We start from the raw sequence: 13,394 nt of genomic DNA, 5'->3' as shown, positions 1-13,394 counted from the left end.
CCTGAGCGGGAGCTGGCCAACCACCCTGCCCTCTGAGACTATGCATAAGGCAAATCTTTTGCAACCTATTTCCAAGAGATTGCCATTCCCAGATCAAAGCTGGATTTGAGCCAAGCACTGAAAAATCAGTGCTCCATAAGCTCATGCCGACAATCGGGACACGAGGCTGTCCAGACTGTGTAGTTCCTTGGTTAGCTCACTAAACTGCTGCCGAGGAATTTCTTCACACTCTGAACTAGACCCATTCCTTACAGTAGGAATCTGAAGCCATCTTTCTATCTCCAGCATCCGGCAGTGGCAGAAAACAAACATTTGTTTAATTCATGGATCTAAAATACGAAAGCCAAATAAATGGTTCAGACAGCAGTTAAGAAAGGGCTAAAAGGTAATTTATATAGACTATGGTCAAAATCAAATATGGTATCTAGAAAACCAAAATCTGAAACCTGATTGTTTATCACAATCAGGACTGCAGTTCTTGAGAAATCATCTTAGAGTTTTACATGTCAATAGGATCCTACAATTTCATATCTTCTTCCCCTAAAAATAATTACAACCTTGGGGCTGGGGATATTGCATGCACAAGGCTCTGGGTTCAATCCCCAGCACCACCACCAAAAAGAAAAAAAAAAAGTAATTACAATCTGGTTACATTCAGAGAAGAAGACCTACATGGTAAAGGAGGTTTGAGCTCCTCTCTACTCTCTTGAGTCCACAGATTATATTACTGAGCTACCAGCTCCAGGAACCTTACTTTAAGGAAAGCTGGAATACATCCTTTGTTGTGATGTGGTAAAAAGTTCAGACTCCAAATATGTAACAATAGTCTAAACAATAAAATCAAAACTAAGGTCATCAATTTCTAATTAAGAAAGCTGGTGGTGAAGCACTTGGGCAAGCCAGAGGCCCTGGCTTCCATCCCCCCCCACACACATACAAAAGAAAACATTATTGGTTTTCCCCCTTTCTTTCTTTTTTTCCTGAAAAGCTAGGGGACAGATATTAAAAGATTCTGGTCAGTACAACAGTTAATAATCAGAAATAATTAAATCGACTCAGGTTAACTTCTGTCAGGAGATGCCTGAACCAAAGTAAAATAACAAATCTGGGTGGGCCCTTTCTATTGTTTTGGGCAAGCTACTCAAGTCAGAGAGCCTCATATTCCTTACAAAGAGGTAACAAGATCCCATTTGCAGAGAATTACTAAGAAAGAAACACCCAGCAAGACTCCTTTCAGGTTTGCAATATGATCTGGTCAAATAAATGGAGGAGGGATATAAGGGTTACAAGAAAGCTCCACTGAAGTAGGATTTGGATCTGGAGCTAGGGTGGGAGTGAGGGGTCCATACACTGATTGATTCAACTAAGCTGCAGGATGGAGAAGACCCCTACTTTTTCAAGAATCAGAGACCTCTCAGTAAGCAAGAAACATGCCTGAGGAGCTGCAGAGTACGCTGGAAACCTGAATTTGCACAACAGCACCCATTATATTGGGGGGAAAAAACAATTTCTGTCGGTAACACCAGGTCAAAACCTATTGACAGTAATCCCGCTTTGCATTTATAACTGCATTAATCGGCAATCTAGACAATTTGCTGACTATGGCTGGCTTCCTCCAGCAGGGTATTAACATTAACGTGGGGTGACAACAGCCCAGACATTGGGGACTTTTCTGTTGTCAAACAACTGGAGGATCTGGGATTAGGATCTGGGTCTTCGGATAGGAGACAGATAGACTAATAGAAAGGAGGTAAAAACATAATCTACCTCAAGGTGCAACTGTTGTAATACCCTTATCTAGGTACTGTTAAAAAGATACGAACAAAAAGTGTAATGCAAAAAGATGCAATCATTGGAAGGACCTGTATTTCCTCTCCGTACCCCTAAATTATGTGACGCTGGGACTAGGGATCAGAGTGGGTCCTAGGGAGTGCGGGGTGGGCCCACCGTGCCGGGAGCCGGGAACCAGAAGAGGAGGCGAAAGAGCAGAGACTAGGGAAGAGGGTGAGAATTCCGTCGCTGGGCAGCCGCCGCGCCGCGCGGCAGCCACACGGCCTCCTCACAGCTGCACTACACCGGCTGTTACAGTCCCCACTTTGCAGAGGAGAAAACCAATGCCCAGAGGAGCCCGGCGACCTTGCCCAGCCAGGAGCGTGCGTGAGGAAAGCGGGGCTGGCAGGCCGGGCTACGAAAACCGCCAAGCCGCCGGGGTCTCCACCCCTCCACGCCGCCGCACCCCGCACCTGGGGCGGGGCCGCGGGAATCTCCTCCTTCCGGGCGGCTCGGCCACCCCTCCTGCGGGCCCCGCGCTTCGCCCTCGGTCCCGGCGGCCCTGGGGTGCCCGGCCCCCTGCACTCCCCGGCCCCCTCCTCCCCGCCGCCGCCGGGGCCCGTGCGGCCGCGGCCGCGCCCTGGAGGGAGGCCGGTGCCGCAGAGTGTGCGCCGCCACGTCCCAGCGGGGGCGGGCGCGGGGGGAACGGTTGGGGGAAGGGGCCCCGGGGGGCGGCCACGCGCCACTCACGCGTCGAACTTGTTGTTCATCCTTTCGCCGCCGCGGTCGCCACTATCTCACAGAGTGACTTCCGTTCTGCCTGGTCCCTCTGGCAAGGGCCCGGCCACTTCCGGTTGCACGTGGCTCAGCGGAACGTCGGCACGCAGGTCCGGAGCGGGACAGCTTTCCCGAGGCACCGGCCCAGGGAGGATGCGCACAGGCGCGGGCCCGCTGCGGACCCTAGGGCTGTTGGGGCGTCTGTGGGCCGCGCCAGGGCTCCGCGCTCGCTGTCGGGTACGAATCCCGACTCCACCTTCGGCGCGGCGACGCGGCCCGGTGCCTCTCTAAACCTCCCCAGGCCAGTTCCCCTGGCACTGCTGTCCAGTAGAGCTGACCCACCTCGGCGGGTTGCCGTGTGGATTCGGGAGTGGCAGGTGCCAGACTCAGGAACCCACGGTTAATGGTAGCCAGTGTTCATCTCTGAGTGCTGACTGTGGGCTGGGAGCTGGAGCTTATCCTCGGCTCTCTGAGCCTTCCTGAGAGGCTAGAAAGTCGCACCATGGTGACAAAACTAGTAAGGAACCTGAGATTGTCCCACGGCTATCGGTATCCTGGGTGGAAGCCTCACCCCCCTCCTCGCCACTCCCTAAGATCCTGTGGTCATGACCGCCCCAGGTACATCACACACGTAATCGAGTAAATAAAATGAACCTGCTGGCCGTGGAGCCCCAAAGCCAACAACCTGGCTTGGAGGAGGACTTATTTCCCGGGTCCCCTCTTCACGCCTTTAGGTGACACTTTCACAGTTTTGAATCACTATTACTCCCATCTCTGATCCTGTGGCGAGGATAATATAGAAACTAACACCTGTATCTATACTACAGACGGGTAAGCAGTCTTAAAGAGGCATAAGTGACTGGCTCATGGGCACCTGCAGAACTCAGGCCCTTCTGTGCTCAGAGCAGGGCCATGCCTCTACCCCAGGAAGACTACAGCTGATGGTCTTATTTCCTGATAAGTGGGGCCAAGAGAGTCTGATCAAGGTCTCCTTCTGGAAGGCAGAGCCCAGTGGCTCTTTGTTAATCGTCTTCCTGCTTAGCTCTTCCTTGTTTTAACCATGTTTTGGAACCAGTGCAAAGGCCCTGGCTTTAGAGAAGAGTGGGAAGAAAGTCTACTTTTCAGGCCACAGACTCTATTTCTTAGAGTGTCTGAGATTAGGTCAGAGTCAGGAATTCTGAACTCCAAACCTCCCTGAATCACTAGTATCTGGAGGAGTCCCTCATTTTGGGCCCAAATTTGCCCATATGGCACAAGGGGGGAATAGTGACTCTTTCCTGTCTGTGATGTTGTGAGGAACCATTAGCAATGAAAAAAAAATGATACAACCTGAGAAATCTTCTGTGGTCAATGACACAAAAAGCACATGAGGGGAAAATCACTGCTGCAGGTGGCTGTTGGGTGCTTATAGCACCCAGGAATAGGGAGCAACATGCCAGCTGGCATGGGCTGCCACCCTTCTTTTGAGAGGGCTCTTCACACCTCTCTTGATTTGCCTTCCTTCAGGCAAATCATCATCATCCAGCTGGGGCATGATATAAAACAAAACAAAGGGTTTCACAATGCTGGGGGATGATGCTTTGCTGGAGAGAGAGGAGTGAGCTAAGCAGAGGAATGGTTAGTGCCAGGGCCATCTAGCTGATATTATGTGGGTGCCAACCCCAGCAACACACCCTGACCGCAGCCCATCATCCCTAACCACTCCAGGACTCCAACTCTGTCTCTTTATTTCCCCAGCTCTTCCCAAAGAGTGTCCTCATGACCTCAGCAGTGCAGCACAGCTGAGAAGACAGGTTGACCCACAAATATGACTCCTGTATGTCCAACAGCCATTGGTTGACTCAGTCTGGTGGGGGCAGGTAGGGGCGGGGGTCTCCAGGGAATGGCTGGGCGGGCACCCGGTTATAGTGGGCCATGAGGAAGATGCCAGTAGTGCCGCAGATGAAGAGTGAGAGCATGGCCAGGAAGCAGACGCGGTCCAGCACGCGGCCCACCAGGAACCACTCCTCATTCCCCTGAGGGCAGGAGCAGGGAGGGAGGTGACTGTGGCACCCAGCCTGCCCTGGCTGCCTCTTCTGTCCTTGGGCCTCCATTCTCCATTTCTGGGGGTGCTTCCCACCTCCCTCCAGGCTCCAGCCTGTCTTCTTCCATGGTCCCTCTCCCTGAGGACCCTCCTCCTCCCTGTTGCCAGCTCCACCTTTTCCACCCACTGCCCTCTCCTGGACACCCCATTCGCCTTCCCCCATCTCATGCTCATGTACTCATGTACCCTGGACACCCCACCGGTCCGAGCCTGACCCGGCTTACACTGTCAAAGTGAGTCTGCTGGTGCCGGGCGCGGGCAATGAGGTTGCAGGCGTCCACACAGGCCTGGATGGCAGGGGCGGCCTGTTTCAGGCTGCCACAGAACTCCTGGCTCTGTCCTGGCTCTAGGCCTTTCTCTGATGGGGAGAGAGTACAGCTACTCTCTGATGGAGTGTAGACAGTCAGGTCACTCTCCAGTGGGGTGTATCAGAGAGTAAATGGAGGAGAAACAGGTAGAGAAGTTGGTCTTTCCTTTGAAACCCCAGCCCCTCTCTCCCCAGCTTGGATGCTTGTCCAATACCATCTGCTGCACCCGGCTCCCCAACTGGAGTCCCTGGGCAGGAGTGTCCCCAGTGGCACTCTGGGCCTCACCTAGCTTCTCCAGTGCTGCCTTCATCAATCCATTGCGCTGTCGCTGCCGAAAGAGGAGTTCACTGCGTGGCAGGCAGAGAGCCATCTCCTCCCCAGTTGTGATGGACCACCCTGAGGAGGAGCCATTCTGGAGCCTGGGGCGGGTGTCCTGCATAGTGGGTGGAGCCAGTGGGCGAACATGCATCCGTAGCAGCTGTGGCAAGAGCCGCAGGAACACCTGCAAAGGGTGTTGCTCTGGGTAGCTCAGCTTGGACAGCCAGGCTGAGCTTTGGAGCTAAAGCTGGACATTTGCAAGAAAGACTCATGCTGCTAGGTCTTAGAGGCAGCATATTAGGGTCAGTGGCCTGGCCCTGGGACAACTTGGCTGTTGTATCCTGAACATGGACACCGAGGCCTCAAACTTTCGTGCATATAAGAATCACCAAGGTGCTTGTTACAAACACAGATTCCTGCCTCCTGTCCCCCATGCTTGCTCTTCTGGCTTAGAATGCCTGGGTGCCTAGGAATCTGTATGTGTAACAAGAGCCTCAGTCATCTGCTTCAGGTGGACACACAGATTCTGAATCAGACTGCTTCCTCCGTTTTCTGGCTGTGTGACTTTGGATAAGCTACTTAACTGCTCTGAGCCTTGGTTTTCTCATCTATTAAATGAAAATGATACTAATATCCACTTTTTTAAAATTTTAATTTTTTTTTTTTTTTTTTTTTTTAGTTTTCGTCGAACACAACATTTTTGTTCGCATGTGGTGCTGAGGATCAAACCCAGGCCGCATGCATGCCAGGCGAGCGCGCTACCGCTTGAGCCACATCCCCAGCCCCTAATATCCACTTAATAGGGGTTTTATAAAGATTAAATAAGCTCACATATGTAATCTCCCTCCCATCACCATCCATCCATCCATTTTAGCACGTGCTTGAAGGTACATAGAGGACGGGTTTGCTGCTGAATATGACCAGGACGGGCACAAAGGTAAGTGCATGTGAATGGCTGGACAGGAGGATGCTGGGGTGGGCAGGGAGGGGCCTTACCTTTCGAACCCCTCGGGCCATAGAGTGTGTATGGGGGGACCGCAAGGATACATTGAGCACCACCACAGCATTCACGACAATGAGGATGGTCACCACCATGAGGAAGGTCAGGTACCTGTCAGGAGCAGGTGGGCGGGGCTGGGTGGCCCTCAGGCACCCTGTGCACAGACTCCCCCACCATAAGCGGCTCCTCTCCTCAGGTCCCCTGGCAGAGGGTGGTGGGGTGGAGGGATGGCAGGAGGGCCAAGCTGGGCTTGAGAAGGGAGGGGAAGGGTGGGCAGGAGACAGGACTGGCCTTACTTGCTAATGAGTGGCACTGCCTGCGAGGTCTCAGGTACTTTCTTGGCCACCAGGAAGAGGAAGACGGTCTGGGCCAGGAGCACATTGGTGGCCACTGTGCACTTCTGGCCGCCCGCTGACCATGACAGAGAAGCCCTCAGAGCAGGTCTCCCACCTCCTCCCTCCCTGCCCTCAGAGGAACCCCTCACCCCTCATGGTTGGTGCTGCTCTGTGCCTGGGCAGGGCCTTCTTCCCTGGCCTCCCAGTGGTCCCCTATGCTGGACAGGGGCATTCTCCCCTCCCATGGGTTCCAGGTACCCTTGGCAGGCAGGAAGTAGATAAGGATGGCCACAGAGGAGATGAGCACGCAGGGGGCGATGATGTTGATGACGTAGAAGAGGGGCTTGCGCTGGATGAGCAGGTAGAACACCACTTTCTGGTGGCCTGCCTCCTCGGCTGGCGCCTCTGCGTCCAGCAGCATCTTGGCTGGTCGGTGCTGGATGGCCCACTCCCCGTTCTCTACAGGTGGGCGAGTAGGCGTGGGCACATCAGGGGACACCAGTGGGGTGGGAGAGTGGGTATTGACCCCCCTCCCTCCAAAATGGGAGTAATTATCACAGAAGAAGTCAGAAGTCATTGGATCTTTCAGGAACTTTCTTTGTGGGTTGCTCTGGTTTTCATCTGGAGCTCCACTGAAGGGCATAGCCTTGGTCTGGCCTTGACCCTCTCAGCCACATCTGGTGGGGGCCCTGTGGGTGGAGGTTACCTGTGAAGGCCTCGGGATCAATGAAGATCCACTCGATGGTCTGGCCGCCTTCCTGACTCAGCTGCAGGTTGATCTCACTGGTGCTGTAGGTCTGAGACCTGGGGGCACAGAGGGTGAAAGGGTCAACCCCCAAAGTCCAGACCTGGCCATTTGAGGGCAACAGTGGGCGTTTGGCTTCAAAAAGTTCAGTCCTGCACTTCTGGGTTCTCCATAAAGCCCTGGTTGTGGGGTTGCTGAGAGTGTGGGGAGAATGGGCTTTTGGAGAGCCAGGATGTTTGAGTCAAAGGGCCAGAGGCTGCTGTTCCATGCGGTTGTCCGACCAAAGTACCCAGGACCACTCCAGGTTTGTCCCTCTGGCTGCTGCCAGCAACAATAACATAGCAAATACATGTCCACCTGGAGAGGCCCTTTCAGGTCTGATTCTTATTATTTTTTAATTTTTTAAAGATGTTGATGGATCTTTATTTTATTCATTTATTTATATGTGGTGCTGAGAATCGAACCCAGTGCCTCACACATGCTAGGCAGGTGCTCTACCACTGAGCCCCAGCCCCAGTCCCTCAGGTCTGATTATTGGAGGACCCTCCCTGCCAGATTTCCCTGAAAAAAGACCACTCGTCTAAACCACAGCAACCTCACTCAGGCCTGCTCCTACTTTTATGGAGTCGGAACTGAGACCCAGAGACCCCCTGGCCTGCTTTCCCTCCTGGGACAGCCCTGCCTGGTGGGGGTACTGTGGGTGCCCAGGCACGCAGGTCACCTTCTGCCTACCCTGCTCCTCCCTCCTGCCCCATCCCCAGACGTTGATTTCCCTGCTTGGGGCACAGGCTGGGAAACCGAGGTCATGAAGGAGGTGAGAGGTCTGGGCACCTTCCTACCTGAGATGAGCAGAGTCCTGGGAGCCACGGATCCTGGCCCCTGCCCTCTAGGGGACTCCAGAACACTCGTCCCCCACCCCTGCCCAGGCACCTCTCAGAGCAGCTCCTGGAATCTCCCCCACCCCATCAGTGGCCTCACTGGAAGACGAGGGAGCAGTTCTGCCAGTCAAAAGGGAAGTAGGTGACGGAGATGGAGCAGGAAGAGCGGAAGATGGCCGGTGGCAGCCAGTAGATACAGCCATCAGGGGACACCAGCACATTGCAGTAGAGGGCCACCTCGAAGACGCCGTCCACACTGTGGGCACAGGCCAGTCCACTGCTGTGGGTTCAGACCTCAACAGCCCAAGCAGAGACCCCAGAGCCCAATCCAGCCCTTTGTCCCATGTGGATGGAGGCCAGAGGACACCGACACCCCAACCTGCCACACCCCTCACAGGTCCTCATCCTGAACCACTACTGACTCCAGCAACTTCCCCAACCCGGACAGACTCCCTCTGGGCCCGCCCTGATCTCTGCTTCTCTTCTTCCTGGGACAGCCAAAACACTCGTCCAATTATAGCATCGGACACTGTTACACTCTTATGATGAACCCTGTCACTGGCCCCAGGTTACAGGGAGGTGGCCCAGCAAGACAGAGTCAGGTGTGGGGTCGGGTCTGCTGGCCCTGGGGTCAGAGTCCATGTCAGCAGAGGGAGAGGGCTGCCCCAAGGCCTGCTCATGGGGTCCTTCCCCAGGCCCCTGCAGCAACCTGCTCTGCACGCTCTGCCCCCACCTCACCCCTTGTCTCTTTTTCCGTAATTTTCTTGTTCGACTGGGCCCTGGCCTGGCATCCTTTGTCCCCCACCCCTGCCCATGTCCCCTGCTCACTTGTTCTCCAGCACGATATCCGGCCGCCACACCATGGTGGATGGTACCCTCAGCACCCACAGGCCTCCGTAGTTTTGTGGGTCCCAGCGCAGGCGATAGTCACACCACTGCTGCAGGGAGAAGGGTGGCTGCCAGGCCTTTGCTCTCGCCTGCACAGAGCCCAGGAATGGGAGAAGAGCCCAGGAGGCAGGAGCAGCTTTGGGGGGCCAGGGGCCTTAGGGTAAGGACACTGGTAGACAGGAGGGCAGCAGGGGAGCCTCTTACCATCTCTATCCAGACATTGGTGGTGAGGGCCTCCTCTCGCTCGTTCTAGGGGTTCAGATGAAGGGCTGAGCACCTCATGCCTTGCCCCCCCCCCCCGTTCCCAGAGGTCATTGATGGAACCAGAGGCCCCAGGCCCTTGAGCAGTGCCCCACCAGGGGGTTTCCTTATCCTTGGTAGCCCCTCACCCCAGTGGGTCCTTCCTCCCTCTTCTCCCCAGCAGTCCCAGGGCCTGGTGACAGCCCCTCTTCCCTCCCTCAACTCACCAGGGAGATGAGGTTGGTGAGGGTGAGCTTCAGGCTGACATTGACGACATCAGAGTCCCGCTCTGCGGGCCGCAGGTGGGGGTCGTAGCTGTGCATCAGGTCAGCAAGCAGGCGCGCCTCCTGGTTCCAGCCCTGGGCCCCTGCAACAGACGGCAGGAACTTCAGCAGCCCCCCAGAGCCTCTGTGCCCTGAGGCTTGGGCCCCTGCTCTGGGCCCCCCAGACCCAGATTCCCCCATCTACCCATGTGGACAGCCAGCAGTGGCAGGAGGAACAGCAGCCCCCGACCTCCGTGCATGGTGCCTCGGCTCTCTCCAGAGACAGGGATGGGACAGCAACTCCCCAAGTCCAGGGTGGAAGGAGGGAGGGAGGGAGAGATGGACGGGGTGTCATGTGACAGCCTGCACTCCCACCCGCTCCACCAGCTGTCTGACCACAGCATTGTCAGCTGTCCCAGGATGCACACAATGCTGGGCTCAGGTTACCTGGGCCCCCAGATGGGGAGGGGCTTTCTGTCCCAACAGAGATGAGCACCCCATCTCCACCCTCAAACACAGAGGACCCAACCCAACCCCATTTCCCAGGTGGGGTTCAGGACAGACCAAGAAGAGATGGGTGTGGGAGAGAAGCAGGATCTGGGGAGAGGCGAGGTGGAGGCGGTGGGGCAGGCATGGTTTGTACACGAGGTTCTCTGTGATAGGCTGGAGAACCCCAGATCTCTGCCACCAGCCTGACATCTTCGTGGGCCACTCCACTGCTCTGAGACACTGAGAGCAGACAGGGTGAAGCGCCCAGGAGAAAGATGCTTTGGCATAGTAGGCCATCCTCAGGTCCTCTGTGCCCTGAGACAGGGACACAGACCTGGCAAGCTGTAAAATTGGAGGGCCAAGAAGGATCTGGAGCTCGGGGCTCTGAGCAGGGGCTCCTCAGTGGAGCTCAGCCCTTATTAAAACACCCAACAGGCTGTGGAGGCTCCTGTGGTGGCCGGCATAGCATGAGGCTGGGGAGACCCTGGGGTATGTCCCAGCGACCTGTAAGAACTCATGGTCCACTGAGGTGGCAGACAGAAATGGAGCTCATATTCCCCGAAGCCAGATGAGCGGACCCAGAGGGGAAAGAGGGTGAGAAAGGAGCCCCACCTACTCTGTGGTTTGTGGCTGGGAAAGGGCAGGGCTGAGCCCGCAGCCTTGCTCCAGCCCCTGCCTGTGGCCACCTATTTCAAGCAGAGGGGTCCGCATGTCTCAGCGTAAGGGCAAGAAGGAAAGTCCAGGAGCCCACAAGTGCCACCACACTTCAAGCTGCTCCTGGTTCTGGGGGACAGGGCAACGGAGGCCTTCAGGTGCCGGATGTTGCCTGTGGCACTTTAGTGTGCTGGCAATCCGGACATGAGGCCCAACCTGGCGACCTGGGAGGCTGGCTTAGAACCCAGCGCCCAGGGCCTCGGGTCCCTGCTGTGCTGCCAGGTCCAGGGGATGGGGGATGGTGGTGACAGTACCGTCCTCCCAGCCACCTTGGGCCTGACTTGCTTCGCCACCACGTTACCTATGGGCAGCCCTTCAGCTGTCCCTGTGGTCACAGCTGCTCCTGGCCCTCCAGTTTCTTCCCCTTTTTTCTTTCTTTCTTGTATGTGTGTCAGGAGGGGAGGGTGTTCTGGGGATTTAGCCCAGGGGCACGTTTCCACTGAGCTACATTCACAGACCTTCAAATTTTATTCTGAGTTAGAGTCTCACTAAGTGGCGCAGCGGGCCTAGAACTCAGCCTCCTGCCTCAGCCTCCCGATGGGCTTTGTTCTCACTGAGCATCTGTCTGTGAAACCCACTTCCCCTGGAGTCCAAAGCCAATGGCCCCTCCCACCTCTGAGACCTCTTGCCTCTCCCTGTTGCCTCCCCAGACCTCAGACTCAATTTCTCACCTCTTCTGCAGAGCAGTACCCCCACCCCTCTGCTCCCCTCCAAGCCCACCTTCGCCAAAGACCATCAGCAGCCTCTGTGGTCAGGAAGCAGTGCTGAGGTGCAGGAGCCAGGCAGATGCTGTCCCACTGTCCTTTTCTTTCCCCACAGTGTCTGGGAGGGACCGGCATGGAGACTGGATCTCACCCAGGCAGGATGGTGCTGCATCTCCTGCTTTGTGCCCTCTCTGCTCTGGAGGAGAAGGCTGAGAAGGCCTTGGCTCTTAGGATGGTGAGTCCTCTGTGAGGGGCAGCCACCAGGGGTTGGGAGACAGGGGGGTGGGGTCAGGTGTGAAGGGCAGGGTCCACTAGGAGAAGATCACCAGTGGGCATGCTCACTGCCCCTTATCCTTTCCCACCTCCTATTACAGAGGATGGAAAACTGGAATCGCGCCTTGGTCCCCCCAGGCAGGACTCCCCTGGACACCAAATCTGCCACTGCTCCCTGCACTCATGTACAGTGGTGCACTATTCACACATAACCCAGGTGGTCCTCCAGGGTGCTTTCATCATCCCTAGATTGCTCGTAACACCTCATACAGGATGAGTGATGTGCAAATATTGTTACTCTGTATTGTTTAAGGAGTGACAAGGAAAAAAGTCTGTGTGTATATAGTATAGACAGGATTTTTTGTCCTAAATATTTTCAGCCCTTGGCTGGTTGAATCCACAGATGCCACACCCATGGTGATGGTCATGGAGGGACGCTGTACTTATTTCCCAGGCTCCCTTGCAGAATAGTGGTAGCCACGTGATATTTTGACCAGACCAACAGGATGCTGTGGCACTTCATGATGAGCACTGCTTCATGATAAAAGGAGTCAGAAATGTCTGGCCCTTTCGCTGCCTAAACATAGATGTGGAGTGTGGAGCTGTGGCAGACAGCTTGCATCTGAGGCAACAAGCACAAGGAACAGGGCCCATGTGCTATAGAGATGGGAGCCTGAGTCCCGGATAGCTTTGTTGAACTGCTGAGGCAATGCAGCCACCACTGCCCCCTGGACTTCTATTAGGTGAGAAGGAGGAAAGCTTATTTTTTTAAAGCTCTGGAGAGAGAACAGGGACACCCTTTGGCTTCCAGAGAAGCTTCCCCTGAGTGTGACTTCCTGGCAGGGAAGGAGGTAAGTACCATGTCAACCAGGGTGGACCGGTCAGCACTGGGAAAGCGGATGCTGCCGGTGAAAATGGTACAAAAGGCATCCTTTATTTTGAGACAGGGTCTCACTAAGTGACGCAGTGGGCCTAGAACTCAGCCTCCTGCCTCAGCCTCCCGATGGGCTTTGTTCTCACTGAGCATCTGTTTGTGAAACCCACTTCCCCTGGAGTCCAAAGCCAATGGCCCCTCCCACCTCTGAGACTCTTGTGTGGCATTTTGGAGTTGTCTTCTGTTGAAGGTCCACAGTAATCTGAGCAGGTGACCCAGCCGAAGACACCTGGGGGCTAGACCAAGACCCACTGCTAACAGCGCCACCGTGTGGCCATGGGAAGAACTGCATTTCCCTGGATTCGGGCCCTCTCTGTGCAGGAATCGGGGATCCTCCCTGAATTGTTGGATAATTCTGGGGAAGGCCTGGACTTCCTGCTTGGCTGACCTGTGTGAGTTTAAACTGGTTTTCTTATTCAGAGAAAATGAAGTTTTGCACCTTGAATTTGTGGAAGGCAGAAGTAAATAGAGTCAGCTTTGGCTTTCAAGGGTCACAGCTAAAGATGGAGACGCTCACCTGTGGCCTGCTGAGGTCACCAGTCTCCTCTGAGGGAGATGGCTTGAGCCCTGACAACCCAAAGCCTGTACATAAAGGGGTGTATAATCGGCCCACTGTACCTTCCTGTCCTCTCCCTGTCACTGTGCCAGGCTTGGATGCCCGAGACCTGGGCACAG

At 55.3% G+C, this 13,394-nt stretch overlaps 2 protein-coding genes across 6 annotated transcripts in view; both read right to left on the bottom strand.

Moving 5' to 3' along the window:
* The window catches only part of Eif4e2 (eukaryotic translation initiation factor 4E family member 2), a 29,567-nt gene extending 26,917 nt beyond the window's left edge, over positions 1 to 2,650 (bottom strand). For all 5 annotated transcript variants that reach the window (XM_005326426.5, XM_013359173.4, XM_078018243.1 and 2 more), the window contains exon 1: positions 2,521 to 2,650. In XM_005326426.5, the coding sequence (XP_005326483.1) occupies positions 2,521 to 2,540 (20 nt within the window). In that variant the 5' untranslated portion in view covers positions 2,541 to 2,650. The remainder of the gene's footprint in view (positions 1 to 2,520) is intronic.
* A 1,614-nt stretch (positions 2,651 to 4,264) lies between these two features.
* Chrng (cholinergic receptor nicotinic gamma subunit) lies at positions 4,265 to 9,865 on the bottom strand. Its single transcript, XM_005326430.4, has 12 exons — positions 9,811 to 9,865; positions 9,570 to 9,709; positions 9,307 to 9,351; positions 9,043 to 9,152; positions 8,315 to 8,470; positions 7,298 to 7,395; positions 6,850 to 7,050; positions 6,553 to 6,667; positions 6,253 to 6,367; positions 5,224 to 5,440; positions 4,855 to 4,988; positions 4,265 to 4,562 (listed from the first exon to the last, which is right to left on the bottom strand). Exons 1-12 carry the CDS (start codon positions 9,863 to 9,865, stop codon positions 4,389 to 4,391), a joined length of 1,560 nt encoding a protein of 519 aa, XP_005326487.1. The 3' UTR covers positions 4,265 to 4,388.
* Between the last annotated feature and the right edge of the window lie 3,529 nt (positions 9,866 to 13,394).

Source organism: Ictidomys tridecemlineatus, chromosome 7 (genome assembly GCF_052094955.1).
Source record: "Ictidomys tridecemlineatus isolate mIctTri1 chromosome 7, mIctTri1.hap1, whole genome shotgun sequence".
Taxonomy (NCBI): Eukaryota; Metazoa; Chordata; class Mammalia; order Rodentia; family Sciuridae; genus Ictidomys; species Ictidomys tridecemlineatus.
The sequence above is the reverse complement of the archived record's forward strand: the minus strand, read 5'-3'. Positions and strand labels throughout refer to the sequence as shown.